At 33.6% G+C, this 17,703-nt stretch overlaps 1 protein-coding gene across 2 annotated transcripts; it reads right to left on the bottom strand.

Moving 5' to 3' along the window:
* Positions 1-673: 673 nt before the first annotated feature.
* On the bottom strand, positions 674-14,416 carry LOC128220416 (protein FAM124A-like). 2 transcript variants are annotated; one of them, XM_052928795.1, is made up of 5 exons: positions 14,278-14,416; positions 9,324-10,082; positions 5,206-5,273; positions 2,985-3,139; positions 674-2,416 (listed from the first exon to the last, which is right to left on the bottom strand). In XM_052928795.1, the coding sequence occupies exons 2-5, from the start codon at positions 9,416-9,418 to the stop codon at positions 1,352-1,354; spliced, it is 1,383 nt and encodes a 460-aa protein (XP_052784755.1). In that variant the 5' UTR covers positions 9,419-10,082; positions 14,278-14,416; the 3' UTR covers positions 674-1,351. The 2 variants fall into 2 exon arrangements, with proteins under 2 accessions (XP_052784755.1, XP_052784756.1); XM_052928796.1 differs by lacking the exons at positions 9,324-10,082; positions 14,278-14,416 and adding an exon at positions 5,563-5,863.
* Between the last annotated feature and the right edge of the window lie 3,287 nt (positions 14,417-17,703).

The following is a 17,703-nucleotide window of genomic DNA, read 5'->3' as shown; positions in this document are numbered from 1 at the left end:
TCACATAAACTTGCCACATACCAAGTTACATCGACCTTGACCCCCATGTCTACGTCTTCACATGAACTTGGTTCATACAATTATTCAGCATTATACGCCATTCATAACTAGTTATTTAGTGAAAATAAATGCAACACCGTATGTCGACAGCCCGGCAAACAACAAATGTGTTATATTTACCCTGAGTTCGCCAAGTCCAAAAGACACCAGATCATAAATCAGAGTGAGGAATCACGTGATTTCAAAGGGGTTCTCACATTGGTCACCACGGGTCACAAGCGATGTAAACAAACAAGTTAGTGACGTATATTTCTACATAACTTTTTTGACAGAAAAGATATGAACACATTTCTCAGCCTATAAAAGACTATGTTATTTTCTGCTTCTAAACGTGTGAAGTATTTAAGATTTGCTTGTTTTTAATGAGGCAATCCTTGACCAAAATTTCAACTTGACGGAATTTTGTAAAAGGATGCAATGCTAAAATTATTAATCATTGAAATACAAGCACATCTATTTCACACGTGTGGAAGTCCATGGTGACCCGTGGTGACCTTTGTTAAAAGCCCATTGAAGTCACGTGATTCCAAACCTTGTACATGAGGTAGAATTAATATTACATGTGTAAGTTTCAATAAAAACAAACAATTTAACTTTATTTTGATATTTTTATTATTGTGTTTTTTCACATTTTCTAGCAAGTAATTTCTCCCAATTCTGCATTCGTATTGGCGAAAGTACAGAAATATCATATATAATTACAGATAGTATAATTATAATCTCATATACATACAAAACGTCACTGCATTACATGTATCAAATCTTATTTACAATACGTAACAAACAACAAGTATAAATAATATCTCTCAACAATTTATAAATATATAATTATGTTCAACATATATTTTTAGATAAAAATGTTTAGTGGTGTTTATATAAATCCATATTTACGTATTATGTTTATATGACACATTTCAATTGAAAAAATACGAATGGAACCATTCAGAAAACAACAGAATGTAATTTCGTACATAAATAAACATTTCATGACCTGGCCCCAATTTCTCGAAACTTCTTAAAGTTAACAGGTTTAAGTAGCTTATTTCAATAATGTAATACATCCTTAAATTTGGTTTTGATTAAGTAAAAACGGTTTATTGTGAATAGCATAAAGATTTTTACTATTTAAAGTCTAAAAATCCTAAAAAAAAGTAACTTAAATAACACAAATTATAGAAAAACAAAAATAGTGAGCTTAGCTTTATTCGGTTATAATAGACTTAAGAAGTTTCGTGAAATAGGGGCCAGATCTTTAGTGAAATAAAATTTTAAGTATACAATACATATTTTGTTAGACATAAAAGCCCTGAAGCGAGGCTAAGCACTCTTTCGGTTTCGGAAGTAATTTCGGTGGTCGCGGAGGAGCCTTTCTCAGAGGTACCCTCGGTGGTAACTTTGGGGGAACGTCCTCAGAATCCCGTGACGTCACACTAATCGCAAAACTTGACGTCGATCTGTCACTAGAAACTGACGTCATCGATGACGATATAGATGATGACGTCACTGATGTCAATGATTGCACGGATTTGTTGTCCGAGTGTTCCGAATTTGTGGAACCGTTTGATGTTCGGGATGATCGTGATGAACGTGATGACGATCTCGAATGTGACGTCACGTTTCGACTGTCTGTTGGTGTCGATGACGTAGGCCGAGGTTTGCCTGTGACGTCAATTGTAATGACGTTGCCGTCGTGGTCCTTCGTTTCCCAAACATTATCCGAGACCGGTTTGCACACATTGGGAAACAGGGGGACTAAACTTCCAACATCTGGCACTCTAAATTGTAGTTTTACGGAATTAAGTGGACGTGGTGAGGTGTCCCCCTTAAGCTTCTTCAACGCGAGTTGCACGTCATAATGGCCACGAGAGTACACTGTAAACAAACAGAAATCGTCTTTACTTGTGTCCGGTTCAAAACCAATTATCAACTTGTAAAACGCAATCATATCGTTCCATGATTCTTCACTGGTAAATAGCACTATTCTTAGAAACTCCTTCCCACAATGCACCATTCGTAGCGCCCAGAGCGGAAGCTCCTCTGACGTATAAAAGTAGTCCGTACTGTTGTAGGGATACAAGTTTATTTTTCCTTGACCGACTTGTTCCGAATGGTGAAACCTCCAGGGCGGTTTTTCAAACCGTCGTTTCGCGGACTGTATCCGCTCATACCCTAGTGGTCCTTCCTCGCTCAGGAAGAGCATGACTGCAATGCTGGGCATGCGCGCGACACGCTGGGGCTGGTTGAATGACTGGTTAACGTTGTCATCGTCGTGTGTGGGGGAGCTGACCTTGAATATATGGAGGTCAGCGTCCACCCAGTCCACCACCGGGCGGTACAGCTCTGCCAGCGGCAACACCTGTAAAAAGGGGGAGATAAACAGTATTAAACATAATTGCCAATGAAATTGTAAAATCAATACTAAAAGTACATGAGACCAATTAAACAAATAATAGAGACTAGTATTTAACCTAAAAATGTTTAGAGATTACCGGTTTATTTTAAACAAAGTCAGTTTTTTTTCTCAGATAATATTCAAATCTAAATTACAGTCGAACCCCGATGGCTCGAAATCGCATGGCTCGATTTTTTTGTTGGCTCGAACTACATTTTAAGGACCAATTTCCTTTTACTGAATGTAAGCATTTCCGCCTGACTCGAACTTTCCGATGCTCGAGGTGTTTTCGACGGAGTTCGAGCCAGCGGGGTTCGACTGTACTATACTATACTATAACGTTTTTGGAATAATTAAGCATGCACAGCCAGAAAGCAAAACGACCTTTATCTGTTTAGCAAATGCACATCATGTCTAAAAAAAAAATATGTTCATCGGAATGACATTACGACACTCACAACACGAGAGCAATTATGTCTTACAATTTGTCTAATAGAAAATAAACATGAATGTCCCTGTCGGACGGTCGTACCTCGTGCTGGTGTACCAGGAAGTGGAGCTGAAGCCGTCGGGGATCGCTGGTCACCATGACGACGTCAGACTCCGAGCTCGCGCAGCTCGAGTCCGCGCTTCCAACGTCTGTTGCCTCCGCTGACCGGATGGAGGATAGGGACGACAGGCTGCACCCTTTGAAATAAGCGAAAGTTGGTAAGTATAGGCATAACGAAATTGTTGAAATATGTATTACAAATCTTAAACAGGAAGATTGTTAACATACGTATAAGAACAAAATTGATCAATTATAAATACATTTACATGACCGCCCAATGCATGATTAAGGTATTTTTTGATTTTTCCGCTTGAGAGTTTGTGACAAATATTACATATTTTATAAAGCATATGTAACTTATTAAATTCTTAAACAATTACATCATTCTTACAATATAATACTCACTAAACATTGTATAATTGCTATATATATCCATATCCATGTAGCTAAATTTGGTCACACTATAAGAAATATGCAATATCTTGCACTACAAATCATTCCGAACATCCATTTCTCAACACTATTAGTTTACACAGGACATTTTCACAGCAACGCCGATGACAGATTGACATTGTAAATATTTAATTGCAAAATATGGACCCTCACGTCTTTGTAACAATCTAAAGAGCTCAAGCACAAAAATCAATTCGATTCCAGCTATCGGTGATACTTTGATCAATTAGTGAATTAATGAGAATTCAGCATTTGTCGGTATTTTACGGTAGCGTTCGGAAGATTTCGGCACCTATATGTTTCGTTCCAATCGAAAATTCACGGCGATTTCCGTGATATAAGCCGAGCGCAATCCGATTCAATTCGTTCATCACCGGAAATACCCGATTCAAAAATCGGATCAATACGGAACCCAGCGGGTAACACGTGGTGCCGGCTTGTTTCCTTTGAAGTAAAGCACAGAAACTGGACTAGCTCTGATTTCAGTCATTTTATGTCCGATTAGCAAAAGTGGATTTGCATAGAAATCTCGAATGATATTGCTCATGATAAAGACTTCTTAAATAGCATTTTTGAAACATGATCCAACAGCCTGAATAAGGTCTTTTGAATAAAAACCAGAGTCTTAGCTTGGCCAAAATTTGTCATTCTCTTTTTAAAAATTCGAAAACCACACCCGAGACAAAACATTTTCACTCGTGTAATAGCGATAATAGTCAAATTAACATGTATATCAATCAAAAATTTTATTTCTCCACCTTAAAGATGTCGTGTTTTTACTATACTTCATGCTATAAACTTATACAAATGCAATATGCGATGTAAATATACTTAAAATATGTTTGATCAGCCGGTAAATCAATGTATTTGCTACTTCTCAAAAGTTTATTTTTAAGTTTACGTTCCTTTGCGAAATATCGTTTTGTTTGATCCAGCAGCGTTTTCAATTTGACAAATTAGCGCTATAATTGTGTCTGATTTCTTCAATGAATAGTTGCTTGAACCAATTATTCGCAAATTCATTCTTATTTTATGAGTTTTCTGGGTGTGTGCACTTTTAATAAGATATATTCGCACTGAACTACCGTATATTAGTATTTTATACAACATTCGATGTATTTTAACTTAAAGCTGCACTCTTACATTGACAACTTTTTTTATTTTTTTGTCTTGGAACGAGCCAATTTTTTGCGAAAATCCATGGAAACCAGTGATATAAAATTGCTGACAAAAAATTAGATGGCAGATTTTCATATTTAAGTTAAAAAAATGTTTTATGCATTTGAACGGTTTCAGCCATAAAGCATTAATTTTCAAACGGAAATATGAAAATCTACGATCTGATTATTTTGTCAGCAAACTTGGTTTGCATACATTTTTGCAAAAAAATTGCTCTTTCCAAGACAGAAAATAAAAAAGTTGTAAAAATGGTATTTCTGTGAGAGTGCAGCTTTAAGGTATTTGATGTATAAAAATAAAGATATTTTATTTCATCAGGTCGTTTATTTGGATGGAATCGGTTATGTTAAGATAATAAACAAGTACAGTTTTCGAATTCACTACACTGGACATACGGACGTGTTTAACAAAGTTAAGTAAAACGTGGCTAATAAATGCAACGTTCCTGTCTTAATTTCCATACCGGACAGGGTCGGGCGATTACCCTCCGTATGAGGTTGTTTACACCGCCGTATATACAGGTGGTCAGGTACATATATGGAGATATAGGGACATTAGAAGGGATGCTTACCGTCAAATGAGGAGGAACCAGACGACGATGTACCGGAAGTGGATGCTGACACGCTGCCTCGCCGCGACCTGCAATATATAAAACACTTGTGTAAATATATTTATACGAAAGATACGTCCAGAACAAAAGTATCCATCCCTTCCAAATAAAGTGCCTATACGTCCTACAAAAGTATGCGTCCCTTTCAAATTAAGTGATTCAGGGGCTTCCATTTACACCATAGCCGATGTCTCGCTATTTTTTCAGGCAAGTTTAGGTACCCACATTCAGTAATAATTTATACAAATATATCTTAAAGGATAAAGTTATAAGCGTAATAAGTTCCGAGAATAAAAACATATACTATCGGTAACTCACCTTAATTCAAATAATTATTTTAACATTCAGCTGAAAAATTGTCACTTGAAGCTGATTTTTTTTTATTCTCATCCTATATAATAAAATTTAGACTACAGTTTAATCACGGTTTTCCCCTGTCTGCCTGCACAGCGTACAGCTTCGCTTAATTCCTTACAATGCATTTTATATAATAAAAAGAACACACAACTATTAAACTAAGAGCACTTTAACTGTTTTTATAATCCGGCACAAAATAATCATTTGACAGAATCAGAGAGCAGATCTCCAAACAATGCCTTTTAGAGTGCTTGTTTCCACCAAATTCCGATGAAAATTGGCTAAAACTGTGATAAGCAATTTTGCCGGCCGTCATAAATAAATCAAAGTCAAGTGCATAAGGAATTAAGAATGCTTGTTAAACGTATAGACATTTGATGGGACACAGATTTTTTCAATACACTTGAGTCTGTCAATAGATTGTTTGTTTTACGATCGGTTATTGTTTATATTTCGATTATTCTGACTGAGTTTGTTTACTCTACGTCTCTAAATATCACGGTATACGTGAAAAATAGTCCCACAAACCATTGTCTCAATCTAATATCTAAATCTAAAGATTATCATACATGTGATATAAGATTACAAATCTTTGGGAGGGGGGGGGGGGGGGGCAATTATTGAATCTACATGTTTTGTACAAAAGATTGACAGTCTATCTACCGGACATTGTAGATCAGGCCGGTATTCATAAAATATAAAATATCTTCAGTTATTTCTTAACTTAAATCGATTGTACAAAAATGTTCATAGCCAAATTCAAAGAATTGTATGAATGCTTTTAACATTAAAGCATGTCTTTTCAATATGGCCGATGAAAAAATGTTTTTCAGCATTATGAATTGTTTTTATATCATACGCCCAATGAGATATGTAAAATAAGAAAGTAACTTAAGTTAGGAACTGACTTTAGATGCGTTGTGAATACCAGCCCAGGGCCTGCATTCATAAAACATCTTAAGTTATTTCTTAACTTAAAACGATTCTATAAAACTGTTCACTGTCATGTTAGAGAAACAGAATCAGTGTTTTTAACATTTTTAAAAAAAGATATATTCAATACAACGAATGAAGATAAAGTATTTAAGATATTATTAAATTGATTATATTATAGGACAAGTGAATGCTTAAACTTAGGAAATGACTTAAGATGTTTTTAAATACCGACAAAGATACTGATAACATTAAATTGATTAAACTTTTAAGAAAACAAAACATTCTAAATCTGTCATTCAAGCTCATGAGGCCAAACATTATAATGGTTTGGTTAGGGTTACATCCTTTTCAAAAACAGGTAGGGTAAAGTAGCTAGGCTTTTTATTATTAGTCTGTACGTAATTGTCCTCAATGGAGAATGTTGTTTAAGTAATATTCTGTATAAGGATTCAAAGGTTTTAAACTACAAAGTTTAACACATACTTAAAAAAACTGACAATAAAAACGGTAGGGTCGGCGTCTATTTCGAAGATAGGGTCGGGTTACCCGAACCAATTGCTTTTTTGTTTAGGCCTAAGCAGAAAAATACACTTAAATTAGATTAATAACGTTTCATTTCAAAAAAATCATTTCATTTTCTGACTGAATAACATTTGAACATTTGAACAATACTAGTGCAGATTGTATCACTTAAGTTTCAGTAATATTGTCGTATAATGTTATACATTCCTCATTATGGTATTTACCATATCATATAACATATCTGACAATGTGACATACCTACTATTGGCTTTATTTATGACAATTTTTCATGCGATAATATTTAACTTATGTTCTCAAAACAACTTGATTGAGTTCAAATATGAAGTTTCAGATTACATTCCTTTGTTAATTTATAATAAAAACTATAAAAGAGGTTATTACCATTCAAAAAAAAAATAGTCAGCATGTGCTGCATTGTTGCATAGAAAAGGAATTAACACAATGGGAAGAAAACCCGGAACAGAACAGAACAGAACACAAATAATAGAGACAAAATAGTGAAAAACAGAATTAACATGAATACTACTAGCTCGGACTGTTTGAGTAAAGCCTGTTTTGAACTTTTCCAGAATGACAGCAAGTATGTCAACCATTTAATATTATATGTTTATGATAAGTAAAATTAAAAGTATAAATACGCTTCGACTGCTTTGATTAAGCCAGGCTTTAAGTCAGATATTTGGTATTACAGACAGCAGTCAGCTAACCTTTTGGTGTTTGGTACCCATATTAAAGGTTTACCTCCCCCTCTCCCCCTACCGCCCCACCCAGATATTGCGTACCTCTACATGAGCCCCTTCCCTAATGGTCGAGTACGAACATTTCACATTGTTCTAACAAAATTGAAGTAAACTTTTTTCATTGGCTGGTGTGTGTGTGTGGTGAGGTGTGTGTGGGGGTGCTCAGCTGCATATTGATACCATTCAAAGGTGTACTATCTGATTTTATTATACTTAGAACTAATATTATTTAAATAAATGGATGTACATAAACATTGCAAAATGGAAACATTGAAATATTCATAGAAGACCATTGACTGCGATCTTTTAAATGTATCAATACATTGCCAAGTATTTGATTTTCTTCAAGCTGCATAAAATCCTCGAGTCAATATTTAATTTCAGAATCCTGCATGGCGTGATGGCATTTATACAAAAGTATCCATATTCATTCAAACAGCTTGATTCATTCTATTTATGAAATATCCCTACAGAATGTTACAGATAAAATCCATCGATCGTTTCATCTTCAGAAATACATCTTCAGAATTTGTAATCGATAGAAGTCCTGACATCTAAAAGCACATGTCTGATTCTAATCAACTTGAAACTTCGATAACTATCGCTTGTTATCTCTTGTGAATGAGTGTCAATGTCTTTCGGTATTGTCTTTTTTCAAAGTAACCATTCATGCGATAAGCGCCCAAATACAAAATAATTGTTTTCGATTTTGTTTTTAAGATCGTTATTTTTTATCGAAACCATTGAAAAATTTATTGTTTTTACAATGTGTTCTATAGATCTGATCGTGTATGATATAATAAACAATACCCTACATAACATTATCAGCTTCGATGTAATAAAAAATACTTAAGTCAAATCTCAACCTTAGGCTCAACTCAATTTACCACATTTAAGCAAATTATAATTCAAAATCTTGCATGTTTCGTTATATTTAAAAAAACAAACATATTTACTCATAGAATGTGTTAAAAAACAGATTTGTCAATAATTCAAAGAAAACTTATTTTAGATCAAAAAACATACTTGGGTAATTGTTATTAACATTGGGAAATATTCAATAACATTTTATACTGTAGATTTGTTTTTCTTCGGAATCTTGACCAAAAGTTTTTGATCAGCATATTCTATGAGAGAATCGTCTTCTTAAAGGCTTTAAAGCATGAATGAGGTTTAATAACTTTTACTGTGATGTGGTAAAATGAGTTGAGTCTGAAATTGAGATTTGACTTAAGTATTTTCGTGATTTTTGGGACCGATCATCAACCAAGAATTTAACACACATCCATAGAACGTCTGTAAAAAATGTTCACAGCATAAGCCCTTATAAAATAACTCTTTATAACTAATCCACAAAAACACTGATTATTAAGGTCAATATGCAAATTGCAGAAATACGAAGAGAAAACTAGAAAGACTGGCTAGACGGAACAAGTTCAACCGTTCGGATGGACGGACAGAAGCTTGTTGGATAGACAGTTATAAAGGGTTTTCATTATTTACCTGTAATCCCAAAATGGGTAGCTCTCCGTCTCCTCCTGCGCACGTCTGGCCTTCGCCACTCTCTGCTTGTACGTCCGTTTCAAGTACGTCTCCATCACGTCACGTCAGAATTTACGTCACGTTGACGTCACTTTTTGTTAACCTCAAATTATCTCAAGTTTGAGGGGTCGGTAATAATATATATATTTAACGATATAATGATTTAATACATTCCAAAGGACGTCTCTATGATTTCACATAACAAAGGCGCTCATACTCAGCTCTGCTGCTGTACATATATTGACGTCAACGCATTACGTCCCCATTACGTGCATTGAGTATTGTAACACTGTTTAGCACTCCGAGTCTTAAACCTTAAATATTTGAACACATCCAGGTTTGTCAAAATAACTTCAGTTTTAAATTCACACAAGTTTCACAAGAACAGAGGTCAGATGTCTATCAACGACCAATGGCGATAAATAATTGAACAATATCCTTTTGTCCCCGTTTGAATATATCGCTTTATCTTCTTCAATCGGTCAGTGTCTTCAATAACTCAACTTTCACTACGACACGAATTAATAGCCACTATATATTTTTAGTATTCCATTCAGATCACCTTAAAAGGTCCGCTTAGTTGTCCATAGACTAAATTATAGAGCTATTAAAAAGCCCTATCACACTTTTCAATCTTAATTCACTGCGCTAAATGCTCCCTCTACTAAATGGTCCACATTCAATTTTCTTCCAACCGCCTGCGTAGATATTTAACTTTCACTGAAAAAATCAATCAAAAATATTGAGAAATATCGTATAGAAAGTGCATATATTTTGAATAAAGCTTGTTTAAATAATAATTTCATTGTGTTCCGTGTTTACTTTTGGCTAAAGAAAACATTCATCTTGTCGTACATCGCTTAGTTTATTACAAAACTTGTATCATAATTGTAAAACTATGATGAAAATAAATTACACAATATACGATATATCTATCGTTGAAAACAAGAAGTTGTTCGAAATGAACATTAATGTTATATTTTTTCCTTTTTAAAGCCGCAAAATAAACTAGTCTTGATATGTAATTCAACTTCAATCGCTAACGCCCTCTTTTCATACAGTTTGATCTTCAATTTTCAACTTAATACTAAATTACTGATCGACCTTGTGACACAAATGTTATTATTTGCTTTAAGTGCGCTATTTAGAGCACTTTAAATACCTTTCGATAATCCAATACACAGCTGCGTCTTAAAATCGTTATAATTTGTCAAATAAGAGATTATACAATAATATTTTAAACAATATTCGATATACTTCCTGTATATGTTCATTCTTAATTCCTAAAAAAATAATAATCATAATCCAGTATAAAACCGCTTTAAGAATTAAAACACCGCAGTAATAAAAACACGTGTTTCTCTTACCATGTAATCATGCGAAATGCTATTTCGGTGATTAAAACAATTTAAATTTCTATAAACAAATTGTCAAACACTTCAGATTACATTCACCGTCAAAGGGACGTTAAACACCGTAACGATAAAACGTCAAGTGTTACAATTGCAATTTGGTCAGTATTGATGTCAAAGATGAAATTGACAGATAACGTCAAACATCAATTTCCGAAATGACTTATATCCCTTAAAGCTGTTGTTTAAATTGTGTTTTCCCGTTGTTTCCGTTAAATTGAATGAGACTTCTCAAAATAATTAAGTTGAGAAGAAAATAGCGAGAATTAGCGCGGACGTTAATTGTCGTTTGATTTGCAATTTGAACGCGCGAAAATAAGATGTCGCCTGCATCATTAAGTTGTTACAAACAAAGAGATTTGATGAAAAAGTTTGCAAATTGTTTCAGATTCAGTTTAAAATAAAGATATTATTTAAAATAACAGAACAGAACAGAACATTTATTCGACTTAATCATAAAAAGCTTACAACAATATGTATAGAAACCAAAAACAACAACATGGTATGTGACAATTATAACATAAGTTACTAGTATATTGATAGATTTATTACGTGTAACATAAATATTGTGAATGTGTATGAAATTAACAAGAATGTTGTCAATATTTAGGTATAATATGTAAAGATAATAAGTAATAATTTGGGTGATGTATAGATATGTATTTCTTTATATATACACACACTGATTTACTGTTAACCAAAAGGTTCATTATGTTGAGTGTTACATATAATTTTGTGGCTGACTTGTGTAAGATTAATATTGTTTTATGATAAACAAAATATTTGTATGTTGCATTGACATGTAAAAACGAGAGCTTGTTAATAAAACACCTCAAGTCAATTTCCTAAGAAATCATAGTCGAATTAATATATATGAGTTTTAAGAGTTTTGTACATTGGAGTAAGAAAAAAATTACGGTTATGAGACGAAAATATATTCAAATGATATCGTATGACATGTACGCTTTTTAAATTAGGAAAAGGCTTAAAGTGATACTGGTATTTAAAATCAATATGTACACATGTTTAATTAACATAAAATTTAAGTGATAAACCATTAAATACTTAATAAATAATGTTTAAATGGAAAATATTAATTACTGACAACAAGATTGTAACCATGTATTTAATAGCTGAAAACGCACACATATTAAATGACCGGTGGGTCCTAAAAGATTTTCAGTGATCAATTACCGTCTCATAAGGTAGAAACACCGTGTTTTCTACAACTTTCTTTCAAACACGGTATCCTTCATATCAACCATTATTTTCGATATTTATTAATCCTTTTCGGTAAATAAAAACAATTCTATTATGTAGTGCAATAATATAAATGGATTTAAATTGTTCTTTGTTGGATAAATAACGTACCAGTCCAACCTCTTTTGATATTGTTATTTATGCATGCATATGTTTATTAATTTTCTCTTTCATTTGTTTACTTAATATGGCATTAATTGATTAGAAATGATTATGTCACGTGATATATGATGTAAATTAAACGTATCATGTAACAAGAAACAATATGTTTACGTTACTTAATAAATATGTTTGAATCTTGAATCTATTAATTGTGATACATCTTATTTGGGAGTAAGAGTGAATAAATAACTTAAGATGATTTGTGAATACCGACACTGTGTTTCAGTATAAAATAAATTCTACATTTCTACACATTGAGAGAAATAAGGTAAGTTTGTTTTAACTTTTTAATAACACTTACTGTTACTGGAAGGAAGTGAATCTTATCAAAGACTATGAAAATGCCTTTATTATTAAAGGGGCTGTCTTACGTATGATAAAATAGCGAAATAAATAGAAAATTGTCGAAAACTGACATAAACTTGGCATCGATGTGTACAATGCATTGAAACTTACTAACTGAAGTTTAGCAGTTTTTTTCGTATTTTGTCATTAAAATAGATTACTGGGTATGTCTACCAGGTAGAATTCATTCCTTATGCGTGATTGGCTAGTCGGTGTTATCACGTGATATTACCGAGGTAGGTGTATAGCTTAATTATGTCACCCAAATAGTATAAGCCTTTGTAGCTCAGCGAGTAAGACACTGGACTTCATTTTTGGCGACGAGGGTTCGAACCCGGTCTCCGACACAATTTTTTTGTTACATTTTGGTACTTTTTTACAATTATGATATCAAAGCTTAACACATTCTATTAGATAATTGTCCTGAGATTCGTTACAGAAAAAAACTTTTTTTGGTGCCAATCTGTGACACAGTCCCTTTAAGGACTGGTTCAATTTTATATCAATATTATACATGCATGTATAACTCAAGCATGGGTGACAAAGTAGTATTACATTCTAGATGTATATTAGTTATGGGATAAATATAGCACCATAGCTGTTTGCCAAATGATTTAAAATAACAAAAAACTATAAGTATAACCTTATTACTCCTGTACGATTTCCAGGAACGTTGAACATGTTAAACTAGTAACAATGTGTTATAATGCATCCCTTGTATCATTAGTGTTTAGGATTTTGCCTCCGCAAATGAGATGGCCAGTCAAAGAAACATTATTCATTATACTCATTCAAAAGAAACAGTAAATCCATTAAGCAGCTTACAACCACCAAATATAGTCATTGTTTGGTTCTCATTCAGTGAGTTATTTCGAAGTAAGAGCATGCGTCCGTCCGTCCGTCGGTCGGTCGGTCGGTCAAGCGTCGGTCGGTCGCGCGCGTCGGTCGGTCGGTATGTCTGTCGGTATGTCTGTCGGTATTTATGTCGGTATGTCTGTATTATATTTGTCTTTATATATGTCTGTCTGTCTATATGTCTTTATATCTGTCTTTATATATGTCTTTATGTCTGTCTTGCTGTCTGTCTGTCCTTCTGTCTGTCTTTGTATCTGTCTATCTGTATGTCTGTCTGTGTATACAGTTCACCGTCAAATAAATCATTAAGGGAATATCTGTGCGAACAGGGAATTTTAACATCATCATATAATTATGCAATCCCATTCAATACAACAATAGACTTATGTAAATACAAACATCAAGAAATCAAATTCCTTGTTGTGCATAAAGTGTAAAATTACATATAACCCGAAACGTTGCAACTATTATGTATTTACAATATACACTTAATTTAAAGCTGCACTCTCACAGATATACCGTTTTCACAACTTTTTTATTTTTGTCTTGGAAAGAGCACATTTTTGCGTAAATATCTGTAAACCAATGAAAAACCATTGTTTACAAAAGATCAGATTTTTATATTTCCGTTCGAAAATTAATGTTTTATGGCTTACTAACAGTTTAAAAAAAATGCATAAAACATACAATTTTGAACTTAAATATAAAATTCTGAGATCTATTTTTTGCCAACAGTCCAATATAACTGGTTTATATGCATTTTCGCAAAACTGGCTCGTTCTAAGACAAATAATAAAAATAATTGTCAAAACGTTCAATCTGTGAGAGTGCAGCTTAAATATAAAGAGGAAATGAAATAAAACAAAAACACGCCAACTCACATTTAACTTTTCACACAATATCCCAAACACGTAAGTCGGTTTAATTGAAGAGAAACACACAATAAAACTAACTTAAAACGTAGTAAATGTTTGTTCCAAAATCTTGAAAGAAACGAAACTCTGTAAAATAATATTCAGCTCACTGCACTAAAAGAAAACATGTTTTTAAGTGACAACTTATTCCACAGGATCAATACATAGGCACAAACCAGTGTTCCGAATCACTGGATCACACTGTGATAGAATCTGCTTGAAACAAAGCCCTGAAATGAAACAATAGCAGCCACAAGATATACCATAACAGATCCACACGCGATACATTATTAACAAATGCTTTAAAGTGACACTCTTATTCAAAATCAATACATACACATGTATAACATACAATTTTGAGTGATAAACCTCAACTACATGTGATTACTAAATAATGCATTAATGGAAAATAATTAATTACTGCTAGCAGTATTATAACCGTGCATTTAATAGCTGAAAACGCAAGACAATTAAATGATTGGTGAATGCTAAAAGATTAACTGCGATCTTCTATCGTTTCAGAAGGTAGAAATACCGTGTTTTTGCTTCACCTTTCTTATAAATTAATCTCGATATCCCCATAAGCACCATTAATATTGACCTTTATAAATTCTTTTTGGTATATTACAACAATTGTATTAAATGTGTTATATCTTATTTGGGAGTAATAGTACATCTTTAAAAGTCGGGCTTTATCAATATGTAATCGTTATGTTTACAGTCGGGTTTAGAGCCTCGACTGTTGACCATGTACTCGATACCTGGACCTTTACCAGCTAGCTAGACTGCCGTATCTATTGCAATCCCGCGTAGACAAACACTAATCTATTGTTGTGTTATTAAAGGCCCACTCACATAGTTTTGGTATAATTAGAATTATGATGGACTATTTCCTTCACATAAACACTAGCTGATGATGTATCGTTTCTTTATCTGAATGTTAAAAGCACATACACACGAGCTGATGATGTATCATTTCTTTATCTGAAGGATAAAGGCACATGCACACGTGCTGGTGATGTATCGTTTCTTTATCTGAAGGATAAAGGCACATGCACACGTGCTGGTGATGTATCGTTTCTTTATCTGAAGGATAAAGGCACATGCACACGTGCTGGTGATGTATCGTTTCTTTATCTGAAGGATAAAGGCACATACACACGTGCTGGTGATGTATCATTTCTTTATCTGAAGGATAAAAGCACATATACACGAGCTGAACGTGTATCATTTCTTTATCTGAAGGTTAAAGGCACATATACACGAGCTGATGATGTATCATTTCTTTATCTGAAGGTTAAAGGCACATAATTATACACGAGCTGATGATGTATCATTTCTTTATCTGGAGGTTAAAGGCAAATACACACGTGCTGATGATGCATCATTTCTTTATCTGAAGGCAAAAGGCACATATACACGAGCTGATGATGTATCATTACTTTATCTGAAGGTTAAAGACACATGCACACGTGCTGGTGATGTATCATTTCTTTATCTGAAGGTAAAAGGCACATATACACGAGCTGATGATGCATCATTACTTTATCTGAAGGTAAAAGACACATATACACGAGCTGATGATGTATCATTTCTTTATCTGAAGGTAAAAGGCACATATACACGAGCTGATGATGCATCATTACTTTATCTGAAGGTAAAAGGCACATATACACGAGCTGATGATGTATCATTTCTTTATCTGAAGGTAAAAGGCACATATACACGAGCTGATGATGCATCATTACTTTATCTGAAGGTTAAAGACGCATATACACGAGCTGATGATGTATCATTTCTTTATCTGAAGGTAAAAGGCACATATACACGAGCTGATGATGCATCATTTCTTTATCTGAAGGTAAAAGGCACATGCACACGAGCTGGACCTGTACATTTTTTCTGAAGGTTAAAGACACATATACACGTGCTGATAATGTATCATTTCTTTATCTGAAGGTTAAAGTCTAAAGGTTAAAGGCACATGCAAACGTGCTGATAATGTATCATTTCTTTATCTGAAGGTTAAAGACACATGCACACGAGCTGATAATGTATCATTTCTTTATTTGGAGGTTAAAGGCGCATACACACTTGCTGATGATATATCAATTCTTTATCTGAAGTTTAAAGGCACATACACACGAGCTGATGATATATCAATTCTTTATCTAAAGTTTGAAGGCACATACACACGGTTTCATGCACGTGTAAAACACTTCGCATAACGCCTTTTTTAAAAATGATCCATACATAAGTAAAGACCTGGCTCCAATATCAGGAAAATACGTCAGTCAAACCTCTATCTTAGTCTTAATCATTATCCAGATGGCATGAAAACAGAAGAAAATCAAAATTATATATGTTTAATACCTTTTAAGATCATTCTATCAAAAAAGATGTTGATCCCAAGATTCCAAAATATCACACAGCCATAAATGTATTTGAGTTCAATTCATTGTTTTCTTTCAATTATTGATCTACATATTCTTTGAGAAATGAACGTTTTCAAAACGTATTAAAACATGCACGATTTTAAATCAAACTATGACTATTTTAATCAAATAATTTTTGCAAACGAATTTAATTTTATTTGATAGAATTATATGATAACAGCAGATAATTAAATAAGATAGCGACTTTGTGTTAGATATATAGCCTGTTTGGATGTATGTTTCTTGAGCTACACATTAAGGTTTACATAAACTAAAGTAAGCATGCTAATAAGTAAACTTGTCAGATTATTCTAAAATCAAAAGTTTCACTTTGCACTTCAACAATACAAGCATCAGTTATCAAACGTTTCACTTTGCACCCAAACAATACAAACATTAGTTATCAAACGTTTCAATTTGCATCCCAACAATACAATCATCAGTTATCAAACGTTTCACTTTGCACCCCAACAATACAAGCATCAGTTATCAAACGTTTCACTTTGCACCCCAACAATACAAGCATCAGTTATCAAACGTTTCACTTTGCACCCCAACAATACAAGCATCAGTTATCAAACGTTTCACTTTGCACCCCAACAATATAAGCATCAGTTATCAAACGTTTCACATAGCACCCCAACAATACAAGCATCAGTTATCAAACGTTTCACTTTGCACCCCAACAATACAAGCATCAGTTATCAAATGTTTCACTTTGCACCCCAACAATACAAGCATCAGTTATCAAACGTTTCACTTTGCACCCCAACAATATAAGCATCAGTTATCAAACGTTTCACATTGCACCCGAACAATACAAACATTAGTTATCAAACGTTTCACTTTGCACCCCAACAATACAAGCATCAGTTATCAAACGTTTCACTTTGCACCCCAACAATACAAACATCAGTTATCAAACGTTTCACTTTGCACCCCAACAATTCAAACATCA

Source organism: Mya arenaria, chromosome 15, assembly GCF_026914265.1.
Source record: "Mya arenaria isolate MELC-2E11 chromosome 15, ASM2691426v1".
Lineage (NCBI taxonomy): Eukaryota > Metazoa > Mollusca > Bivalvia > Myida > Myidae > Mya > Mya arenaria.
The sequence above is the reverse complement of the archived record's forward strand: the minus strand, read 5'-3'. Positions and strand labels throughout refer to the sequence as shown.

Coding starts and splice junctions, on each gene's coding strand:
- LOC128220416 (XM_052928795.1), bottom strand. CDS start 9,418: ATGGAGACGTACTTGAAACGGACGTACAAGCAGAGAGTGGCGAAGGCC. Junction 3,140..5,205: donor TGGTTCCTCCTCATTTGACG/GTAAGCATCCCT, acceptor CTTATTTCAAAG/GGTGCAGCCTGTCGTCCCTA. Junction 2,417..2,984: donor TCCTGGTACACCAGCACGAG/GTACGACCGTCC, acceptor CCCTTTTTACAG/GTGTTGCCGCTGGCAGAGCT.